Below are 22,367 nucleotides of genomic sequence, written 5' to 3' on the forward strand. Positions count from 1 at the left end.
TTAATGTGTGAGGGCTGTGTTCCACGCCAGAGGGAGAGTGAATACATCAAGTGTCTGAGCAACCTGGCCTCAAACTCTGGCTTTCATTGAACTTCATACAAAGAAGCAGGGATTTAATATGTTTAGTGTCAGACCCAGCTGCAGGGCAAACGGCAACAACCAGAAAGAACCAGACCGGCTACAATAAGACAATAAACACACTGAACAAGCTGTTCTGATTTTTTTAAGATGTTTTTCCAAAAATATAAAAAGGTAGGCGCAATACTTTAAAAGATAAAATTCAGGGCCACTGTAACTTTTAGAACTCAAGAAACTCTTATTTGTAAGCTGAAGGAACTTTTTTTGGAGTCTTAATTGATTCAGTCCTTTTTTTTTTGACAAGTTTACATTCCAAAACATTTTTTTGGGGGGATCACAATAGTGTTTTCAACAGAAAACCTTGATTAAAACTGAATTTTGGACCTTTTATCAGTAAAATAATGAATTCTTACATTAAAAAAAAACTTTTTAATGTGAAAAATCAAGACAATTCTTCAATATTGTAATATTTGATAAATCAAAGCTTTTAAAGACCAGCTATTTCCATTTTTTGAAAAAGTCTGTGACTACATGACAAAAGCACCCAGGGTCCTGTTGCTGCTTCAACAGAAGCTTTTTGCTTTTCTCCCTCTGATGCAAATCAGCCTGATAAACCTCACTTCCTGCCAGATTTAATGACTCGCGCTGAACTTAACTGGTCCACTTCAGCTGCACTTTATGGTCACCTGAAGTGCTCCTCGTTGTGGAGAGGTCAGCAAACAGCCGTGAACACTGCAGTCACTTTACAGCCACGATGAGCCTCACAAGTAGCTTCGACAGCTTTTAAGAGTCCTATAATGGACATGCGAACATCTCATGTCACCTTTTTAGGAAGGCAGGAGTCCCCTCAATAGAAATTCAAGCAGAACAAGACCAAACCTCACCACGTTTCAAATATTTTAAATTGAGTTTTTTTTTAAATAATCTGTGTTACAAGTGAGAATAACTACTGATCATTTATGATTCTTGCTAATTTTAAGATTTTATGGCAGAAAAACACAAATGAGTACAAAAAACTGTTGCTTAATAGAATAAAGAAACATTTTTGGAAAATACCCATTTGGTTTGGAGGCTACATCCATAATTGACATTATTATGGACAAATCAAAGATGAAAAAAAATATCAAGGATTTTATATAAAAATCCTCGAAATCCCTTATATGGTGTTCACTGGTGTGATGAAGCATTATGGGAAAATGTTGCCCATCATTTACATTGAGAAATCTTTGAAAAACCAAAGAGCCAAAGGACAGTCAGTTAGGAAACTATCTATGATTTTTAACTTTCAGTCTTTTACTTTTGCTTGAACTTTTATCGTGTTGATGAATTCCTAGGTAAGTAGAAATCCCTTTTTCCTGTTTCTGAATATTTTTCCTTCTGCCTTTCTTCTCTGCATTTCACATTGAATCTCATCAAACTTTTGGCAGGTCAGTCAGAATTTTTCCCAACTTGGGACAATCCTGAAGGCTCAAACCATGTTTCTGTCCGCACACTTTCAAAAATAGAAGGAACGTTTACTTTAATCAGCATCATAGGTTTTGGATCATCGCAGTATGTTTGAAAAATGAAACCCAAATCCCCACATTTTTTTGTAAAATATTTTAGGTTTTTCATCAATAATTGGTACTGAAAGCCTGAAGACTTTAAAAAAAAACAGAGAGAAAAGCAGAAATTCTGAATCAGAATACACAAGTTGATTTTCCTGTAGTCTTATGATGCAGGACCTGGGTTTAAGACCATCTGTTCAGCTTGCAGCCAGAAGCGCACACCAGGGAGCTCTAAACATCTGAAAAAAACAAACCAAGGGTTTGTTTTGACTCAAGTGATGACAATGAGAGTTAAATTAAAAGATGGAAGACGGAGCATTCAGTGACCTGCAGCTCAGTTGTCTTTGTCTTTTCTTTGGCAGCGGTTTTAAGCTGAGGGATATGCAAGAGAGTGAGGAATGAAGAGGGGATATCCCAGAGGAATGAAAGTAGGAAGAAAAGATGGGAAGGCAGGCCAAGGGTCAAACACCACCCACTCTTGTTCTTTTCCCCTTCCATCTTCTTATTGCATTTTGAATACTGCGTTGTGTCTTAGAAGCAACGGGAATTGAACTTTAAAACTATCTTTTAGTTTATTTTACTAAGTTTCCCATTTTCTGCTGAGTATGATGACATAGGAGAGATCCCCCTTTCTGATAGAGACACAAGCTTGATCTCAACTGACACTAAGGACCTTAAAGTGTCGCTCTGGATTTCACACCAGAGCCAAACAAATGTGGGGAGCAGGAGCTGAAGAAGAAAGGGGGCAGAGGTTGCAGACGTGGAGAGAGCCAGAAGGACTGGAGGCATGAGGCGGGATTTCATTGAACCTGTGTGACATTGTGGCTGTTTTTTTTATGCATATGAAGTCTACATAGAGGTAAAAGAAAGCTGCCCTTATCCAGTCAATCTTCATAAAGGGGTTTAAACGTCACGACTTTCACAGCCTCACCAACAAGAGCTAATGTCTCCAGCTGCTACACTAATTGATAACAAATAGCTTCTTTAACTTAATGAGGTATAAACATTTATAGCTTTTGCAGGGACCGGTGAGCACCCAACCAACATGTCCCCCTTGGGACTTTTAGATCAAAGCTTCTCATTGGCAGTCTTTGTAATTACCAGTGTACACATTTGTGAGGAGGGCAGTGTCGTTTCAGCTGACAGCGCCGGTGTGTAGCTATGGGAAAAGCATGTGGCCACAAGCCGTCCCTATTTTCAGACGCGCAAGGTCTCACACCCACCCTCCAGACACCCGTATGACCCTTGGTGCACACCCTAACCCTCTTATGGATTTCAAGCTAAAGGCCTGACTCCGTCTGCAATCGATGCACAATCACACACAAAAATAGTGTTTCTTACTGGTTGTTAGCTGCAATGCCCCCACCGTGCAACCTTTTTTTTTGCTAAGGATAGGCAGCTGATGCCCTCCCCTCTTATAGGGCTGGACACAGAGTTGGAGGAGGAGGACTCTATTGTCTCCTTCATCTCCAAACCAAAGACTACGCGCTAAAAAGTAATTATTCCCCCTCCTCTCTTCTCCACTCTATCCCATTTTGTAGTCTCCCCCAGCTGCTGCCCTCAAGGCTCTAATTTGGGTCACAGGCTGCAGAATGGCATTTCAATACTCAGTCTAACCCACACTCAACCACAGGAAGCAAACACACGAGCAGTCCCTGGAGAAACTGAGTTATAACACAAATGAAGTTGTTGCGGACCATAAAGTTGGAAGCATTCATCCTCGCTCTTGATTATAACTACATCTGTCGACGAGATTTACAACCGGTGGGAGTGCAGAGGAGCAGCGGTGTGATACATCACGTCGGCATCACCCGAGATTTAACTGTGAGAAGGCAAACAGGAGCCAATCAACACCAGAGGTGACAAAACAAGCAAGTAGCTGCTCATTCTGCAGTGCTTCCAAAGAAGGGTTGCAAACACATTTGGAGTGGGGCAACATACCGCACATAACACAAACACTAAAGTCATCAAAAGAGTACAAAGGCAACTCAAGTTGACATGTTGCTGACCACTTGAAACACAAATTTCTGTTTATTTCTGTTGCAAAAAATGCACTTTTTTTCCCGTTGCCAGAACCCCTATTTTAGCTTCTTGATGCTCTGTGGTTGAAATAATACAAACGATTCTCATGCAGACGTCACTCCATCTATGGGGAAACTTGTTGCTTTTAAAGAGAGATGACAAAAAAGAAAGAAACTGACCTAAACCGATTTTCCTTACCTGTTGGCATTGTGACCTGACCCAATTTACACACAAACTGTGTAAACAGCTTTAAGGAGAAACCTCACAGGGTTGCATGTTCAGAGTATTCCAAAAAAGATTTCCAACAAAAACTGAGGGGAAAATACATCCTTAGATCTCCAAAAACTCTTGGAAATGTTAAGACTTTTTTTGTTTTTCCAGAGGGCTTCAACACATTCAGGAGAGCCCAGAGTTTTCTCCCTAACTCACTTTTCTGTCCCTGCCTTCAGTTTGTCGAAGATCTCCTCTGTCTGTTTCTCATTCTGAATGCTTCCCTACCTCTCTTCCATATTCAATGTGTGCATGCAAGTGTGTGTTCGCATGAGTGTGTGTCAAAGTGACTGGCCTCTACTCTCCTGCGCCCTCCCTGCAGTCGGTATTCCCCTCCCCCTGACTCCTCCCACTCTCCTGCACCAGATTACAAGAAACCAGAAGATGCACACCAGCTTTCCTTTAAAAAAAATCACTTTTATTAAATCAAATGCTTTTAATTTGTTGTGTCTTTTTCTCTTGTCTTCCACGAATTAAACACATTTTTGGCACTTTGCAGGTCAGGGCAGCATTATTGTGCCTCTTGCACGCTCAGCAGGCAGCTGGTTGCACACAGCTCCAGAGATCACACACTGACGCACACTTTATCTGAAGGAAAAAGGGGGTTATGGATGATCAATAGGCCAAGAGCCGACTCAGACAAAAGCTCCTCGTCAAGTGCGAGACGCTGCACTGTTCATTGTGTCGCAGATTAAAGGCTGGATAGAATGAGCAAAACGAAAAGAAAGAGAAAAGAGGTCACCAATTTTATTTGTCACCACCCATGTATGATATAATCTCAAAAAAAGTGCTTTTGGGTTTCATGAAAGATAAAGATAAATCTGAAAATTACTTTTAAATGTGTAGTGTTTTTCAGCTTTTCTTTCTTCCAGTCATTAGATTTATTGAACTTTTTGGTCCAAAAGTGTTAAAACAGATGCTTGAACACAATTCCAGACTAAATTTAGTTTAATTGCTCATAAAAATCCTTGTTTTTCAGGACCAGATTGTCCAACAAAGCTGCTCAAGGATTAACTCAAATGAAAACATTTAAGCAATGACTTTATTTTACTTTTTTAGCTTTCCAAATTAACCCTAAACGTAATTATTTTAACAAAACAACCAACAAAACTGGTTTGCAAAATAGCAGAAAGTAGAATTTTATAGATGTAAAATTGTTGTCTTTTTTTTGTCAGGGTAATTAATAATTCTTTAGTTAACTTAGTTTTGAAATTTTAATGTAGTTTGTGGGTTCAGCTTGATTGCATGGTGTATGACACAGCATGTCCGTGGCGGGACAAATAAATAGAATCCACGGCGGGGCTTGTGTCTGGTCAGCGTGACACTTGAGCCCATCAGCCCTTAGTCTCATGCTCGAAAGCAAACGTGTCGACAATTTTTGGTCCTTTTTTCTGACACCAGCACTGCTCCCAGCAGCATGAGGTCCCCCTTTTCTCCTGAGCGGCGCAAAAATGAAGACCCCCTGGTCTTCTCTCACAAACACACACAAATTGAACAGACCCCTAAGTCTCCAAACTTCTTTCTTTAATGGCTCGAGGGGCCGTTGACCCATGAAGGCCCTGAAGCTCCAATCTCAATCTGAACCCTTCACCTGCAGCCCCCCTCCCTGCTGACTTCCACCTCTAACGCACGCAACTGCTCTATAATGAGCACCTTTAACTCGACAAACTTGCAGAAAGAAACTCCTAAAGTCATCAGTTCAGCCAAGCATGACTTGTTGATGACAATAACTTCCAGCAGGCTTTCTTATCTGATGGCCTCTGCGTGCTCCCAGAGCTTCACCTCGACTCATCTTGCTCAAAAAAGAATCCTGCACTTTGCCAAATTCACAGATTTAATAATTAGAAGAAAACTCAGGATTTGAACAATTATTTCTGTTCACCTTTGTTTTAGTAGAAAAAAGGAAAACATACTTTAAACTTTCAGTAGATACATTCACACATCAGATACCCATTATATATTTACATTCATTTAAATTCTAAAATCTATTCTCCAAACTTCTGAGCATCATTAAGGATGCTAAAACAATATTTCAGCTTCAAACAAAGTTAGATTTCTTTACTCAGATGAAAATGGTGTACTTTTGGCATTTTCTCTTGGTGATGGAGGACACACATTAAAATAGTTAGGTGTAATAAATCCTTTCTGAGTATTTCTTTATTGAAATTATTGTGAATCAGGAGCAGATGATAAATGCCATCTGAAAAAGAGCGCATTTGTGATGTAGATAATACAATGGGCGGGCCACAATCTACGGTGTAACCCTTGCATTGTGGTAGCAGCTGCACTAAAAAGTTAAAGATGAACAAAATCAAAAAGAAATACCCCCAGAACAAGGCCACCACACCCCATTTCATGAAGCTCTCTCACATTCCCTTCATGCAGCTAGAGGAAGAAATGATGGTTTGAGGGCTGGTGAGGTTGCCAAGATCTCCGAGGCAGGGCGCTACAGAGGTCACTATGACAACAGCAAGGCAGTCATTTCCATGGGTGAGACAACGAGAAACAGACAGGATAGAAAAAAGGAAAGACATGTCTCTGTCAATAAACTGCTTCAGAACATCCAGGCGGTGCAAATCCTGAAGGAGGGTTCACCGACCATTTGTGCTGTAAACGATGCGCTTGTTATTGGAGCAGAGTATGTGTGTGTGTGTGTGTGTGGGTGGGTGTGTGTTTTTACTAAGTGTGTGATATGAGGTCCATCTCTAGCTCAGGCAGTCCAACAGATTTTTCATTTTCTCAGCTGTCTGCTGTTTCTGTGGTAACACCCAGGACTTGACTGAGAGCATAGAAAGAGATGAATCCAGTGAGTGAGGGGATTGTGAGCTTTGCTGGGGGGGTTCCCCCTCCCTCCATGTACCGACTTTAAAGAGACAGATCATGAGCGCACACAGTCCTCTCACACGTTTCAGGCTTTACTTTTCCTCCTTTTTTTTAAACTTATAATTCATATTTATTCCCTTTTGAAAGGCTTTTCATGTCCTTGTGTTACCTGAAAGGTGACTAAAATAAGTTAGAGTTGTTATTGCTTCCTCCTCCTCTACACTGTCTCAGTTTCAAATCACAGTCACTCTAAAGAATTTTCCTTTTTGCATATGTGACTCTGATGTTTTAGGAATGAAAGAAAAAAACGTATGTTTTTTTGTCTTTTATTGAATTTTTGTATTTTGTTGTTGGGTTTTTATGTTTGTTAATTTAATTTCAGGTTTATTTGTGAATAATTTTAGACTTTTCAGTTGTTGAATTCTTGTTGGCCATCACATTTGGGTGGTCAGTCACGGCACCAATGCCCATATTCAGTCTCGATTCATATCCACAAGCAGCAGCTTTAAAGGTAGACTCAAGTATAAAAGCTGCAAACATTAGTTTTAGAAGTTTTTTTTTTTTTAACACTGGGGCCAAACTTTGCACTGTGATAGAAAAAAAAAGCTTATTTGTTGTTGTTTAAAGTCAGAAGTAAAAAAAAAAGTGAATAGACAGTTTTGCCTGCATAGTTTCAATCCTCTGGTGGGTCTTTCAACATGAAAATGACCCAAAACAAACATTTACAATAATCAAGTTCTGGAGTTGCTCTGTTGGAGCAAATCTTAACGATAATAAAAGTCTTTGGACACTCAATGGCAAAGTTAGCACTGAAGTTGGATGAGCAGAACCATCTAACCAGGCTAAAACGCTATAATGACCACCTTACCGTCTGGTTAGAAGCCACTTTAAATACATTATTGACTGGTCCTGGTTAATTATGCCATACATTTTTTGTTTTATTAAAGTTCAGCGCATCAGTAAATTAATTTCAAGCTAACTTTGTCTATTTGAGGTCATGAATAATAAATGCAATGTTGCTGCTTGTCAGTTTAAGTTAAAAAAAAGGACTGACTTCTCAAAAACTTTTAAAAACTATAATAGAAGAAAAGTTTTTCTGTCAAATACTTTTTTCTTCCTCCTAGCTAGAGCAGCAATTTACTTGCAATGCCAGAACAAGTCCAGGAATTTCACATTTTCCAAGGAAAGGAAAAAAAGGAAAATCTAACAGAGGCAACATTTGAAGATCTTTTTAAAAAACACAAATCTCCTTAAATTGGTTAAAGCTGTAACCAGAAAAGCATTTTCTGCTCTAATAATAAAAAAATAAAAAATAAAATCAAGATCATCAGAAAATGAGCACAAAATGTAAGAGGGGCACTGTGGCTTTTACAGAAGAATATTTTCTCTCTCATTTGTAGTGCAGAGTGATTTTCTCATAATTGGAGGTTAACCTGCAATAAAGTTGATCCATTTGTACGTCTATTGTGCATCAAGGGACGGAAATCAGTAGGAAGTTGTGTTTGGCTTTAGATTAAAATTCACGACAGCTAAGACTAAAAGAGAAGCTTTTCCCACACACAGACATACAATGATTCACAATAAACAGAAGAAAGGTTATTGAGTTTGTAGGAAAATCAAATGCAGCATTTCATACTTTTTTTTTCTACATTTTTTCTAAATGTTTTGCTTTCATAAACCTGAGAACTGAAATGCCACAAACTCTTCGGTGTAAATAAACAATCAAAGCTAAGCAGGCAGCAAGCACTCATTTTACCACAAATAAGTTTGTCCCACAACGTCTGAGAGTCCTTGTCCCTCAGAAACTGGGTGCTCCATTTAGGACTCTTCAAATGAGGACACACCACAAAGGACATCACAAATATAAGTACAGTCTCATAGCACAAACTGCAGACGAAAATAGTGGGCTGATGAAAACCCGACTATATTTTAGGTGTAAAGTGGCAAAGAGGACAAAAGGAAAAGTCTCAGTGTTTTTTTTCAGTCCTTGAAAACAGGATGCAGCTGTGAAATCCGTAAATCTGGCTTTTCCAATCTCTAACAACGCATAAAAAATAATGTCCTGGTTTTAGCAGAATCCATCATCAATCCGATTTTTATACCACTTAAATTATACCAGACAAGCCAAACTGAATCTCTACTTTGTCAATACTGATCAGAGATGGGTTGGAGAAGTATTAATGCAAATTCTTTTTTTCAAAATAATAAAAATTAAAAGTCTCTTGTGGCAAAAAAGTATAAAGTAGCACCCAAACCTGTAACTCACCTCAGAGAGACCAGTCCCATCATTAGCCTTTCCTCAAAAGTTCACATCTCAGTTTGCGTCCACAGGTTAGATCCTTGTCAGAGCGTAGGAAAATTTAAGAACTATACAATGACTCAGAGATAGGTATGACTAGATCCACACCTCTACAGTATGAGGTCAGCGCAGAGGAGAAGAGACACTGAGAAGAGGCAGAAGAGGGACAGATGGAACCAAAATGCAACAGAACTGACTGCCCACTGAAATGGGAGGGGGAGAGACGAGGAGCGGAGAGCTTGCACATCCAAGTAGCCCACTTCCTGACCAATTACTTCTGGAAGACTGGTCTCTCTCCCCCTCTCTCCACACGGAGTATCTGCTCTTCACTTTGCAGTGTGGGATCGCCATAAGAGCTGGAGGGCTGCCAGCACCTCAGGCGACACGAGTGACATTGGAGAAGGCGAGATGAGCTGTCACTGAAACTGTGAGGTCACACCTAGACGTGGAACGGAAGATGAGGGACAATTAGCGTGAGTTAATGGGAAGTAACGTTTAGGTGAGTCAGACAGAAACGATAAAGCGAAGAAAATGGATAAAAGAGAAGACAAAGATGGGCTGTCTTGTTGAAAAGCTCAGACTCATCACTAAGTGGATGTTTTCCAGGTTTAAGACATTGTTCAATGTCAAAGTTTCAAGGAGTGTAGGAGGGTGATTAAAAACTAAAAGTGAAAGAACTAATGGTTTTGTTCCTGAAAGTGCAGCCTGCTGTGAACCTTTCTGAGCACACACAGCAAATATCAAGTGATCATTGTGTATGCACAGGTTATTCGACCATTGTTCTGCATCCTAGCCGAGCAGGATGGAGGAAAGTCCCTTGCACTGGAGCCAGTGGCTGTTGTTCCTGCTTCATGGTAGCAAAGCTTCCTGGGATTGATAAGGCAGCTCCTGGCCCTGTCAGCACACACACACTTTCTCACTGGCCTGTTTTCGCCAGTTCGAGGCTTTTCCGAGGAAAACAAAACTGCGAGCAACAGCAGCAATCCCAGATGGTGTCAAAGCCTGGCCTTTGATTCACATTTGATTGAAAACACATTTAATGTTGAAGACATGATGGCAAACAACAACACATTTCACACTCTTTTTTTTCTTTAAAAAGCGCCTAAGAAGAAAGGAAAATGATACAAGCTAGTGAATGAATACAGTTTTGTTACCCCAGCGTATCAGAGACATCTGTAAAATCATGATGGGCCTTGTAACTGCGCTCCACGTTGCACTGAAAACAGCGACAAACAGCCAAACAGCCAAATTGCAATTGACTTGAACTGATTCATTTGGATCAAAGTTTGTTTCCTTGGAAAGGCCTGCTTTGTTGGAAAAGGTGAAAAAGTTTTTCTAAACTTTGGATCAAACAAGCAAACACGGGTCCAGGAAAAGCATTACTCTTAAAGTCCCTCTTCAATCATCTTTTGATCTATTTTAAAAGTGTTCTCAATAGTATTTCAATATGATTGTTCGGTTTTTAGGGCAAAATTAAAAAAAGCAAAGAACATAGTTTCTGCAGAGTGCCAGTAGTTCTTTAGAAATTCACATGGAGCCTGCCTTCATGTCCCATCATCCCTTTGTTTACATGCTTACACACTTACAGCTCCTAACAACCCCAACCTGACATTACCGGTGCAACAAAAGTGGTGATCAATATTGGAGCTATCTAGCCATATCTTGAGCCAGATTCAAGCACATCATAACCACAAGCTTTTTCAAACTGCTTTTTTTTGTCTGCTCCTGATTCACAATGATTTGCACAAACAAATATTCAGAAATGCAATTTTAAGCTTAACTTTCTTTATGTGTATCTTCCATCATCAGAAAAATGCTACAAGAACATGTTAAATACACAAAAAACACAATTTTCATTGGAGTGGGTCTTTAATTTCTTCAAAGTGAAATTAAAAGAGTCCAATATGAGAAAATAAAAAATATAAGTGAATGCAGATGTCCACGTTAGATTCTGCTGTTCAATGCTTCTCTTTTTCAGCATTCTATTTTACAGCACTTTACAAAAATTAAAGTCACGTTAGTTTTCACACCTAGATGTGTAAAAAAAAATTTCTGGATTTGAACCTTCCCCTAGGGCAGCAGTGAGCTGAAGACACAGACACACTCAGGAAACATTTGGTGGTTTAACCCCCAAATCCAACCTCTTAGTGCTGAGGAGCCCTCATGAGTCAACCATGGATTTGAGCTCACAACCTTCGGGGACAGTCTACCACAAGACCTGTTAATGGTAGCCACTTTAAATGTTTAACCAATCAGACAGTAGTATTTGGACTGGAAAAAATAAAGTTCAGATAAAGGAATGTATCCGAAACAAGCTGCAAAAGCTCCAAATTTGAGGTTACAGGACTAAGATGAAATAATTTCCTTGCTGCACGTCAGTTAGATGACTTGGTAATTGTAGAGTTGAGTGATGTCCTTTCAAAATAAAATAAAAAAAAATTAGTATACAAGAGAAAAGAGTGAATAAATCGGATTTGAAGTAGTAAGGAAAAGTAGGACCAAATCAGTGTTTGCCCAGAGAAGTGTTTACTAGATCTACTTCTTCATCAACTGAACCGAATCTGCTGTGTTTCCCTGGTCCAAGTTTTGCTCAAAAGCAAAGCCTGCAGGGCTGTTACAGACTAAATAAATGTAGGTGAATTTGAAAAAGAAAACAGACCTTATTAGGAAAATCAATTTACAAAGAATCTCAACAATTAGAAGTATCTCCCTGACACTGAAAAAAGAAAAGAAAAAACCAGGGTCAAACTTGGATCCATAACGGCAAGTAAAGATCCAGAGGATCATAAACTGTTGACAGATGTTTTTCTCCAACAGGAATAAAGATGCAGGGGGAAAATACAGAAACAACAGGAAGAACCCCCACCCCTACCTCCCATTTCCCACTTATCTTCAGAAGCCTGTTTACAAATGAGAGTGAAACAGGATGTGACATCATTATGAAGGTGAATCATGCTCGTGTGATGGCTTTGTCATACCAGCATCACCACAAATGTTGTCACCCATCAAAGGAAACGTTCATAAGTTGAGCTGAGAGATTTTGTCTTTTCTTGACCTCTTAAAGATTCATAATATTAAGCTTCTGGATATCAAGAGAAAAACTTAATTTTTTCCATCTGAAATCCAATTATTTGGGTTTTTATAAAGCGGCAGCACCAACAGGCTCCTTTTGACCCTTTATTTTCCCTTATATTTATATTGCAACTAATGCTCTGCCTCTCCCATGCTGCTGAAAACCATGGAAGCTGATCCCTTGCTGGCCCTCTTCTCTTTTAGAGAACCCAAGATTATCAGTCCACACAAAAGGAGCCATGAAAGCTGTCCAACTCAAGCAGCGGCAATTATTTACAGTACCAGAAGAAAACCGCTCTTCTCCCCAAAAAACCCAAACCCTCCCTCGGACCATCAGCCGCCTGTCTCCTCGTAATGCTTCCCTGTTTCACTCTTTCCTATAGTCCCTTTTAATTTACTTTTCAGTGCTTTGTCTGCCTCCACTCCTCCTCTATCATAACTCTCCCTATTCATACCACACCTCCCCCCGTCACCGTAATAAAGTAAATTGCAGGTTTTGTTACCAGTAAACCCAAGATTAGGTGTAAGCCCCAAACCGAGGTTTTTCTAATCTTCTGTGAGCCATTCAAAACATGCAAAAATATCCCCACTGATCATATTAATCCCACAAATGGTGGAAACTCGAGGCGCAGGCGAAAACAAATAACAATATTTAAACAGTTCTGGACTTCAAAGTGAACCAATAACTCAAACATGGCACCTGACAGTGAGGTGGATTAGGGTATTTATTACCTTAAAAAGTTACCAAGTCTAATGACAGTTTGAAATATGTGCCAACACGGGCAATTAATACATTAGATCATCCCTTTTCATTTCAATTTTATGCAAAACAACAGTAAATGGCGAAGAGCTTTTTGGCACCCTCTACTGGCAGGAAGTGTAGTTCCATTGCTGGTGTTTACACGAGATGCAAATTAGTAATTCCAGAGGTGAATGCAAATAAAAAAGGTTTCAAAATGAGCAGAAGGAATAAATGTCAAGATGTGCATAGGATTTAATAATATAGGCTGCGAGCGAGCAAAAACTAACACAGTATACCGTTTAACTTCCAGACTTTTCTTGCATTTCAAATACAAGCAAATTAATACTACCCTCAAAAATCACATCCTAAGTTTATCTACCAACTAATTTAATAAAACTGCTATCTCATCTGTGCTCATTGGTTAAAAAGTGTATCAATTAAACTCAAGAAAAAAATGCAGAACCTCCCAAAAAAGGAAAAACACAGAGTCCACAAATGTGAGTGCAACACACAAAGGATGTGGAGTCACAAAGAATTTCTAAACTTACTCGTGCAGATGTTTGTAATATCTAAACTCGACCCAGATGTGGTCAAGCAAAAGATGGGCCCCATAAACACTGAGGCAGCCACAGATGTCCTGACGAAGCACTTTTTACGCATAAAGGAAGGAAGAGAAGGTCCTGAGGACAGTCAAAACCCCACATTGTCATGTGATACACACATGGAGACTGACTGCAGAAACTGGAGTGTGTTTTTCTGTTTTTTTTCTTTCGATTCACTGCAGAGATCCCCACCTGTATCATGTTTCACTGAAGTGTGCTGCTAATATAGGCCATGAGTGACTTCAATGACAACACCCAACTGCCCACACACACACACACGCACACACACACACACGCACACACCCATACAAATCCCCAAGGAGCTGTAACAGAACCCAGGATCTGGGACAGCAGGAAGAACATGCACAAAGAGAGGAAAATATGCCCCTCAACTGAAACCAGAAAAACAAATATTTACGACTTTACACACATTTTATGTACTGCTGGCTTGGACGTTACTGATCAAATAGCAGCGTGCTGCAAAACCACAAAAACAGGGTTTAACAGTTAAGAAAAAACGGGGAACAACTATGTATATCTAAATGTAACCTGAAATTAATCTTAATGATGCTACATGAATGTTGGATGAATCTTGTGAGTAAACATGAATAGATGAAAGAGAAAATATTATTTAACATTATATAGATTATATGACTTAACGAACAAAAATACAACTTGACTTTATTTGGAAAGAAGCCCAACTTCTGATCCTAAAACAACCAAAGACAGCTTCTTTTGTGTAGTCCCTTTGAGTGATTCACAAACAGGCTGCAGTACTTTGAAATAAATTCTAGATTTAGTACGTAGATTGAATATGATCAGATTTAAGAACATGTCCATTTTATTCTTTTCAATAATCAAGATGGGCCCATGCTTCTGTGAAAAGAGGTTTAGGTGTTTCTGCTAGTTGTTGTAGTCAGCCGCTCCCTCCATTCATTTTCCAAACCTGCTTTATCCCTTTTCAGGATGGTGGGGTAGCGGGAGCCTAACCCACCTTCTGATGGGTGAAGGTGGGGTGCACCCTTGACAGGTGGCCAGGCTTTCACAAAATTTCACCCACACACTCACAATTAGGCCTAGTGATGATAGAGTCATCAATTAACCTAAGATAAATGTTTTTTGACTGTGGGAAGAAGAAAATTGACACACGCACACTCCAGGTATCAACTTCACGGCTTGTATTTGAACCAGGACTTTCTTGTTGTGAGGTGAGAGTGTTAATCACTACACCACCAAGCCATCCGCTCCTCAACACTCAAGGTTCTTTTTTTTTTTTTTTCAAAAAATGTGTGCTACAGGTTTTATAAATTAGGAGTTCTAGTAATTTGTGAAAATTTTGTGGATTAAAGATAATCAGAGATTATCAGACTCACTAAGGTGTTCAGGTGAGTCAGCATTATTATGATCCACTGTTGTCATGTAAGGGGTTGCACGGTGACACAGTGGTTAGCACTCTTGCCTCACAGCAAGAAGGCTCCCAGTTCAAGTCCCAGCTGGGGGACCTGAAACAGAACACCAATGGGGGACCCTTCTGTGTGGAGTTTGCATGTTCTCCCTGTCCATGTGTGGGTTTTCTCTGGGGATTCTGCTTCCTCCCACAAACCAGGTTAATTAGTTATTCTAGGTGTAATTTGTGGCAACCTTCCCAGGATGTCCTCCATCCTTACCCATGAGTGACCAGGATGGGCTCCAGCAGCCCCATGACCCCAAAAGGGACAAAACAGGTTTATAAGATTAATGAATGTTGTTTTGTAAATTCAGTTACTACGCTTTCTTTGTAGACAATTTTAATCTATTTATTTAATTGTAAAATTTATGAGTAGATTGTTTGGACCGACTCCAATGAAATTGGTGTTTTTAAAATGTTATTGAGGCCTTTTTGCCATGATGGAAGACATATAAGAAATTTAAGCTCAAAATTGCATTTCTGGGTATTTCTGTATCCAAATTGTTGTGAATCAGGAGCAGACAAAAAAAATGCAGAGCTTATTTATGACACAGAAAATGTGCTGCATGGGCAACAAGGTCCTCCAAGGAGAAAGGACCAAAGTTGCTCCATGCCAACGGTTCTGCTCACACCTCAGAGGTGTATTTCTGATAAACTACTGCCACTCTGCAGAAACTATGACCAAGAAAATTACACAGGTTTTAGCATTTTGGTTAAAAATTGCATAATCATAATTAAAACACCACTTGGTATGCTTTGAAAATAGTTTAGAAGAGGATTGGAGTGGATCTGCGAGACCTGTTAAAATGTGGCTAATTCAGCACAAATGATCAAGGCATGTGATCAGTTAGAAGTCCATTTAACCTCTAAGAGTGGAAACTGAAGTGTCACTGGCACCATTTACAGAAAAATAGGACTAAAAAAACGTGGATGCATTTGAACATTTTCTTAGTTTGTCTGTTAAAATAAACAACCTAAACCAATTATAATTAAATCAGCACTTCTATCCAGCATCGCCATGTGTGATATAAGAGGAGATGGATCAAGATTCTGGCCTTTATGTGGCCTGGATACAAGGGAGTCAAGCAGAGCTGGTTGGAGCAGGGAGGAGGCTCTTATTTATAGCAGTAGCCCCGATGCACAATCCTCAACAGGATGTGACTTTCAGACAGATTTTTAACCGAGCTTCACAGCTCATTAAGAGGAACTCATGAAGGCCTTCAAATTGCCTTGTTGACCAAAATGTAAAAGGCTTGAAGAAGCGATCGAGGGTGCACTTACATTGTTTGACACCCCACAGAATTCCTTTTCATGGATAGTATACTTTGTCTGACAGGTGTGCGTCCTTACCTGAACTCTGAAGTGGACTGAACAAACATAACATGGTGCGGTTGACAACAAAGGTCTCGGTTCACTTGATGGTGCATTTTAGTGTAACGTGAATGCACAGGGCGTTTCTACAGACCAAAGAGTGGAAGCAAACCAAAGAAAGTATGTGACGCAAGTTCTATGTATTACAAGTCAGTTAAAAAAAAACAACAAGGAAAGAAAATTGACCTGAAGGATCAATGCGATAACACATGTTAGAGAGCCGGGTATGTATGCCTATTTGGAAGTTTAGCAAACATCACCTGTAGAGCTCAGCACAGTAACTTCCTGAAGTACAATTCATGAAGATCAAACAGGATCACTCTGTCACAAACACACACACTCGCACACACACTCGTGAACTCCACTCATGCAGACGTAATAGGCTATTTATACATCACTTCCTTTTATTTACCCAGCTCATTGTTCAGACCACATCTGCTGAGGGCCAAGGGCACAATGGCTGGTGCACATATGTAGCTGACCACACACTCTCACACACACTCACACACATACATAGATAAGTTTGCAGCACAAAGCCTGTGGAAGCAGCCAGACAGGCAGCATTCAGAGACCTCCACAGCTTTTGTTCCGAGTCCGGCTGACAAAGTCTAAACATCGATACCACCTGTTACACAGAGCGACATTCTTGCACTCTCATTCATGCCCACAGACCGACTGAGTCACACACCCTCAAGTGCATTAAATCATGAAAGTGTTGCAGTGTGTGGGCTCTACTGGCACAGTTGGACTTTTAGATAAGTGGTGGAGATGACAGGTCATTAAAGCCACATTCATGTCAGCTCCCCTTTAACAGGAAATTAGTTAGAGAGTTTAAGAAGTTTCCAGAAATCCAGTAACCTAAATTACTAAAAGAGTTTCAGTAAGCAGACATGACAGCTGCTGAAGATTAAGCTAAGAAACTCTCAAGTTTCCCAAAGTTCATCATTGTTATCAACACAGATCTATCAATCAATGATTTACTTTTAGAGTAGTGCAATCTTGATTCAATCTGGTGAACATTGGCTGCCCAAAGCCATGAATGGAAATGTCCCTAAAAATACACGGTTTATCTGGAGCTTATTTATATTTATATAAACTTATATTTTTCAGACCCTACAAAATAAAATAAAAAACGTCTTTATTTTACTTTTCAAATGTATTTTCAAGAAACCTCTGTGTTTCATATCGTCAACAAAGGAGGCTGCCAGTGTTGTTTGACTGGATGAAATAATTTGATCATAAAAAGGGAGAAATATCCATCTGTGAATTTCTAAAAACAACATAATGGGACATTGCTTTTGTGTTTTTTTATTTTGTAAAAAAGAAGCCGTTTCTAGATGACCCTTTAAAGGAAAACTGTTTAGACCAGTATCTTTGTGTGCCAGAAGAGTGAAGTTGTGCTATCTTTCTTTTTTTTACACAACAGAACAAAAGCCAATGCTAATATTAATTATTTAAACCGAACGTCACAGCTTCTTGATGCATACAATGATAAGAAATACGAATGTTATAATTTGGTATAAAAAGATAAGCTAACTTTTGACTTTGAATAAGTGCATCAAAATGCAAAATGATGCAATACGATTTTAAGAAGAAACACAAACTCCAAATGTTCTCATGAGCTTTGGGTTAGCTGGGACTACAGGATTAAGGACTAAGTAAATTTATTTTTCCATTACATTACGCAACATTTGTTGTGTAATGTTTATCTTTCTTCACAGGAAATGTTATGGTCCATTTGCATGAGAATTAAAATCTGTAAGGCCTTTTTTTTACATCCAAAAAAATGAAAGGATATTAATTAAAGCCCTAACACGAACCTAAACCTACTTTTTCTTGCAAATAAAATTGTGTATTTTACCACAGACCACCACAGAATCCAAAAATTATAGTGTGTATTTTCAGCATTAAAGCTTCATGGCAAATATCACAAAATAAGTTTGTGCCAACTGTTCCAAGATCGGCAAATATGAGCTGACCACATGTCAAAAACATAAACAAAAGACATGAAACTGTGTAAACCTTAGTTTATGACAGCTGAGTCACTTTCTAAGGTTTCAATAATTTCCCACTGAAAAACATATTCAAAGTGGCAAGTGGAGACAGCCAAAGCTTGCAGCCTTAAAAGATAATAAGGCTCATTTAACAACCAAACGTCCAGCGGCGTCCACTAATCCTCTGATTATCTGGTCACCTTCTTTGCTAAACCGCAGCATTCAGAGCGAGCCGAACCCCTGCCCCTCTTCAGACAGGGGCTGCCTGGCCAACCGCTGCTCCACAATATAACAAAGGTCCATGCTGGACCTGCAAGGGGAGGCGGGTGAGTGTGCCGGGTGAAGTGGAGAAAGGCCTTTGTGCAGGAGTGACTGCGGAAATATAGCTCTCACTTTGTGTCTTTTTTTAAATTCGCCTATTTATAAATGAAGTTGAACCAGAGTCACAGTAAAGAAAGTCTTTTTTGTACACTTTAAAAGTAACATCATGTCAAACAACATGTCTAGTCATGGTTGAGGGCAATTTTACATGAGGAAGTTAACCTCATAAATCTAACAGCCTTATTATTATCCTTTTACCACTTTGGATTTTTGCAGACAGAAGCAGGGAACATCATTTCACAGCCATAATTCATTTCCAAATTCTGCTGACTGTCTGCTTTAGTTACCTAACTGTTTCCAACAAACAAACCGAATTTGAGTGCAGAAGCTTCAGGCAACAGGATGATTGTATTGGCTGAAAACTCATGAAATCTCAAAATAAAGATGCTAAATCAGACTAAGAGAAAGGAAGAAATAAAAGAAGATTGACACTAAGAGCAACATTTTTAAAACAAAATCTGATCAACAATAATAAAGTAGATAAATTTGATTGTTGGAAAATTGGAAAAACCACTCATGCTGGAAGAGCTAAGCAAGCTTTTCACTTCTGAAGTCAATTCTTTGGCTAACCTCTGTCTTCCAGTGGGCACCACTTTTCACATGTGCATTAAAATAAATGGATGCCTGAAATAGAGCAGGGTATTTGAAGAAACTGCAGACATAACAACGACAGACAGAAAAACAGCCAGCCGCACTGAAGGGTCCTTGGGGAAGCCCTGAGACCAACACTGGCATGCATTTGTAATCTGGTAAAGCCCAGTTTCTGGTTTATTTTTGAGCTAGACAACACTTAAAGTTATTCTTACTTTATTTCCCAAATTCTGTAGAAACTTGTCCTGCAAAGTACAGCTAATTTATCATGCAAAAATTGCATTATTTCCAATTCTACATCGCAAATATTGTATTTTAGGAAGTAAAAAATTATCTTAATTTTCTGTCTTGCAAGAAACGTTTTTTCAATAGAAAAATAATCGTAGTTTAATAGAACACGTAACGCTAAATTTTTATTATTATTTTTAAAATAAGAATTCTTCATGAGGCACCTTTTTTTATCCCTTTGGCAGAATTGTTCTTGGGCTTTTTTTCCAAATTGTATGAATTTTTACCTGTTTTTAGGGGGCTTTTGTTTTTTTTTTGTTTTTTTTTACAGTGCAATCACGTTTTTTCCCCAACTAAGTACAAGTTTTTTAGACTTTTAAAAATACCTGCTATTTGAAAAGACCTGGTTTCTACTTGTCATCTCACCCTTTCATTAAACACTTTTGTTTCCTGTAAAAACAAAATCGCAACATAGGATGTCTTTAATAGTTTTTTACCTGAGAAATCAAATCAGAAAGTAGTAGAATTTAGCATAGTTGCCATAAAAGTATTCCTCTATTCTTCACTGATGTGGAAATGGTAAACACAGAATGTGTGGGGTTTATTCTTTGGAGCCCAAGAGAGACATTTAAAATAATTATGGTCCATCCAATGGATTTAGTGACATCTAGAAACAATAAAGGGCCAAAATGACAAGGCAGCAGGGCCATTCTTCTTTTACAGCAGATGTGCACAGGGTAGACCTTCACAAAGAGCAGACATTTATATAACTCCTCATTTTTCCACTATGCATATTTGCAGTCTGTCTTTTTGTTACATCGTTTGTAATCCTTTTTGGTGATATTCTAATAGTTCGTTTTAACTTTGTATGATGTTTGACTGTGAGCCAGACCTACACATCATGGAGCTTGTAATTAGTTGCAGCATGTTTTCACAGCTGATCTTTAAAGTCCAGACTCAAGTAGACACAGAAGTTGAAGGCTGCAGGTTTGTCCGTCTCTGTTTGAACAACCATAAAATCGTCTAATGAAAGTATCTGAAGACAAACCTAAAAGTAGGACATATCAGCAAGTACAAGATGCATTATTGTACATGTCATACATTTGTAAAGTGAAGCATCTGTTCTTGTGAAACTTTTAAAGGATCCAAAACCATCAGGTTTTTTGAGTTTTACATAAAAATCAAGTTGAACTTTAATCTCTAAAATAAGTATGGTAAGTGTTAACAGTTGTCCATACTTTAGGATTTTCTGTGAATAGAATGTCAATACATTTCTTCTGACTTGAAGCCAACAGCAATTATAAAACCCGAATGTACAGGTTTTTGGCCTGCTGAGCAGAATCTAAAGAGTTCTAGCTTGATGTGCTCTGACACATCAAGCGCAATGAGCAGTCTCTCGTTTACGCACACGCTGACTTAAAAAGAGGTATGCTTGCTTTCTGGCTTTGTTTCAGTTCTATTAAAGGGCATAAAAATCAGAAGTAGATAGAGATCTGCGTTACCCCATTAAACGTGACACGTTAAAGCAGTCGGTCACACAACTAATATTCATCAAAAAATATTCCTGTTGTCTGCTACTGTGGCAGGATGAGTTAATTGGGCTCCCAGGTACAGGCACTCCCATCCTGGTGCTGCTAATGAGCACCAGGCCACTTGTAAAAGGGGAATGAGCTGGATTTTGCTCATTCCTGCCTGAGACTGCCTCGCTGGCTGGGTTCCTGCAACTGTCAGTGCAGGTATGGTGGCCGGTCTTGCTGCCTGTACATTCTCCCTCTGTTTTGCTGCATTTGTGGTGTCCTTTTTTGTTTTTAGTGCATGATATCACCACTCCATGTCACACAGCGGGTTGGCTTGTGACTGGAGTGAAGGTGAAATGGGAATGGGGAGCATCGCTCCATGGTCCATCCCTGTGATATCCCACACTGACTGGTATGTGTGTGATGTGTGCCTCTTCACACTGCATGTCCTCTGGCTCCTGAGGTAATTCCCTGCTGCCCGTCTTCTGGTTTGCCTCCGCAGGGTGTTTAGGTGGAACCCTCTGCTGCTGGGACAGTTTTTTGGCTTCGTTTGGGAGTGTTTTAACAGTAGTTTTTCACGGGTCCCTCTCATCCACTCCGCTGGTCCTACGGGTTAGCTGCTGACAGCGGCGTCTCCTTTCCCACCTCTCTTGCGGCCGACCACGAGTGCACTAGGTGCTCCTAGGACTTGGAGGCCTGTTGGGACTCGTCACCACCTACCCTTCCCTGGCCACCTGCAGTAGTGACTTTGGTACACAAGTGGGAATTCAATTGTTTGTTGTTTATTTTTCTTTGCTTTAATTTTCACAATGTACACCTTGCATGTGAATGGTGTGTTTTGTTTTGGTTTGGTTGTGTACCAGCTCTGCTTGCAGGTGGGCTTAAGGCCCCTCATGTTTTATTGTTTTAATCTTGTCTTTTATTCTATTAATTTTTAAAAGTTGGAATCATGTCTCCACTTGGTTAAATCCCCTTTGATTAGTGTGCCTGAACCACTCGTGTTGCCACACTATCATCAGATATAATTTATCCTTTTCTGATTTGAGAATTTTATTCTCAGCTTTCATCATCTAACCTTCGGAACCCTCTACTCTAACATCAGCTACTCAAAAATCAGAATTCCTTTACACTACAATATGCAGTGTAAAGGAATGCATAGGAATGTGATTTAAGTTAGATTAAAAAAAAGAAAACCTTGCAGGAATAACGGGTTAGAAATGAAAAGAATTTTGTAACATTTTGAAAAACTTTTAACTGGAAATTGAATAGCAAAAAGGAGAAAAAGACCACATAATTTAAGTAACTTTCTGTGTTTATTCAATTTCATCCTACTTATTTTGGTCATTATGGTAAAAAAAATGCGTGACCCGTCAAAAGTAATTT

The 22,367-nt window shown here is 39.3% G+C and overlaps 1 protein-coding gene and 1 long non-coding RNA gene across 3 annotated transcripts in view; one reads left to right on the plus strand and one right to left on the minus strand.

Annotated features, from left to right (window-relative positions):
- LOC101161938 (pleckstrin homology domain-containing family G member 1) overlaps positions 1-9,250 on the minus strand; it is a 35,118-nt gene extending 25,868 nt beyond the window's left edge. Inside the window, exon 1 of one of the 2 annotated variants that reach the window (XM_011491597.4) lies at positions 9,007-9,250. Coding sequence is in view for 1 of the 2 variants with exons in the window: in XM_004083584.5 (XP_004083632.1) it covers positions 3,846-3,855 (10 nt within the window). In the remaining variant the exon portion in view is untranslated. Of the gene's footprint in view, positions 1-3,845; positions 4,206-9,006 lie in introns of those variants that run through there. The other variant, XM_004083584.5, reaches the window with a different exon arrangement.
- Positions 9,251-19,267: 10,017 nt separating this feature from the next.
- Positions 19,268-22,302, plus strand: LOC144990026 (uncharacterized). The gene is made up of 3 exons (XR_013653955.1): positions 19,268-21,203; positions 21,280-21,396; positions 21,487-22,302. It is a non-coding gene; the product is annotated as an uncharacterized LOC144990026 (long non-coding RNA).
- The last annotated feature ends 65 nt before the right edge of the window (positions 22,303-22,367 follow it).

The sequence above is a fragment of the Oryzias latipes genome, chromosome 24, assembly GCF_053564925.1.
Source record: "Oryzias latipes strain Hd-rR chromosome 24, Olatipes_Hd-rR_3.1".
Lineage (NCBI taxonomy): Eukaryota > Metazoa > Chordata > Actinopteri > Beloniformes > Adrianichthyidae > Oryzias > Oryzias latipes.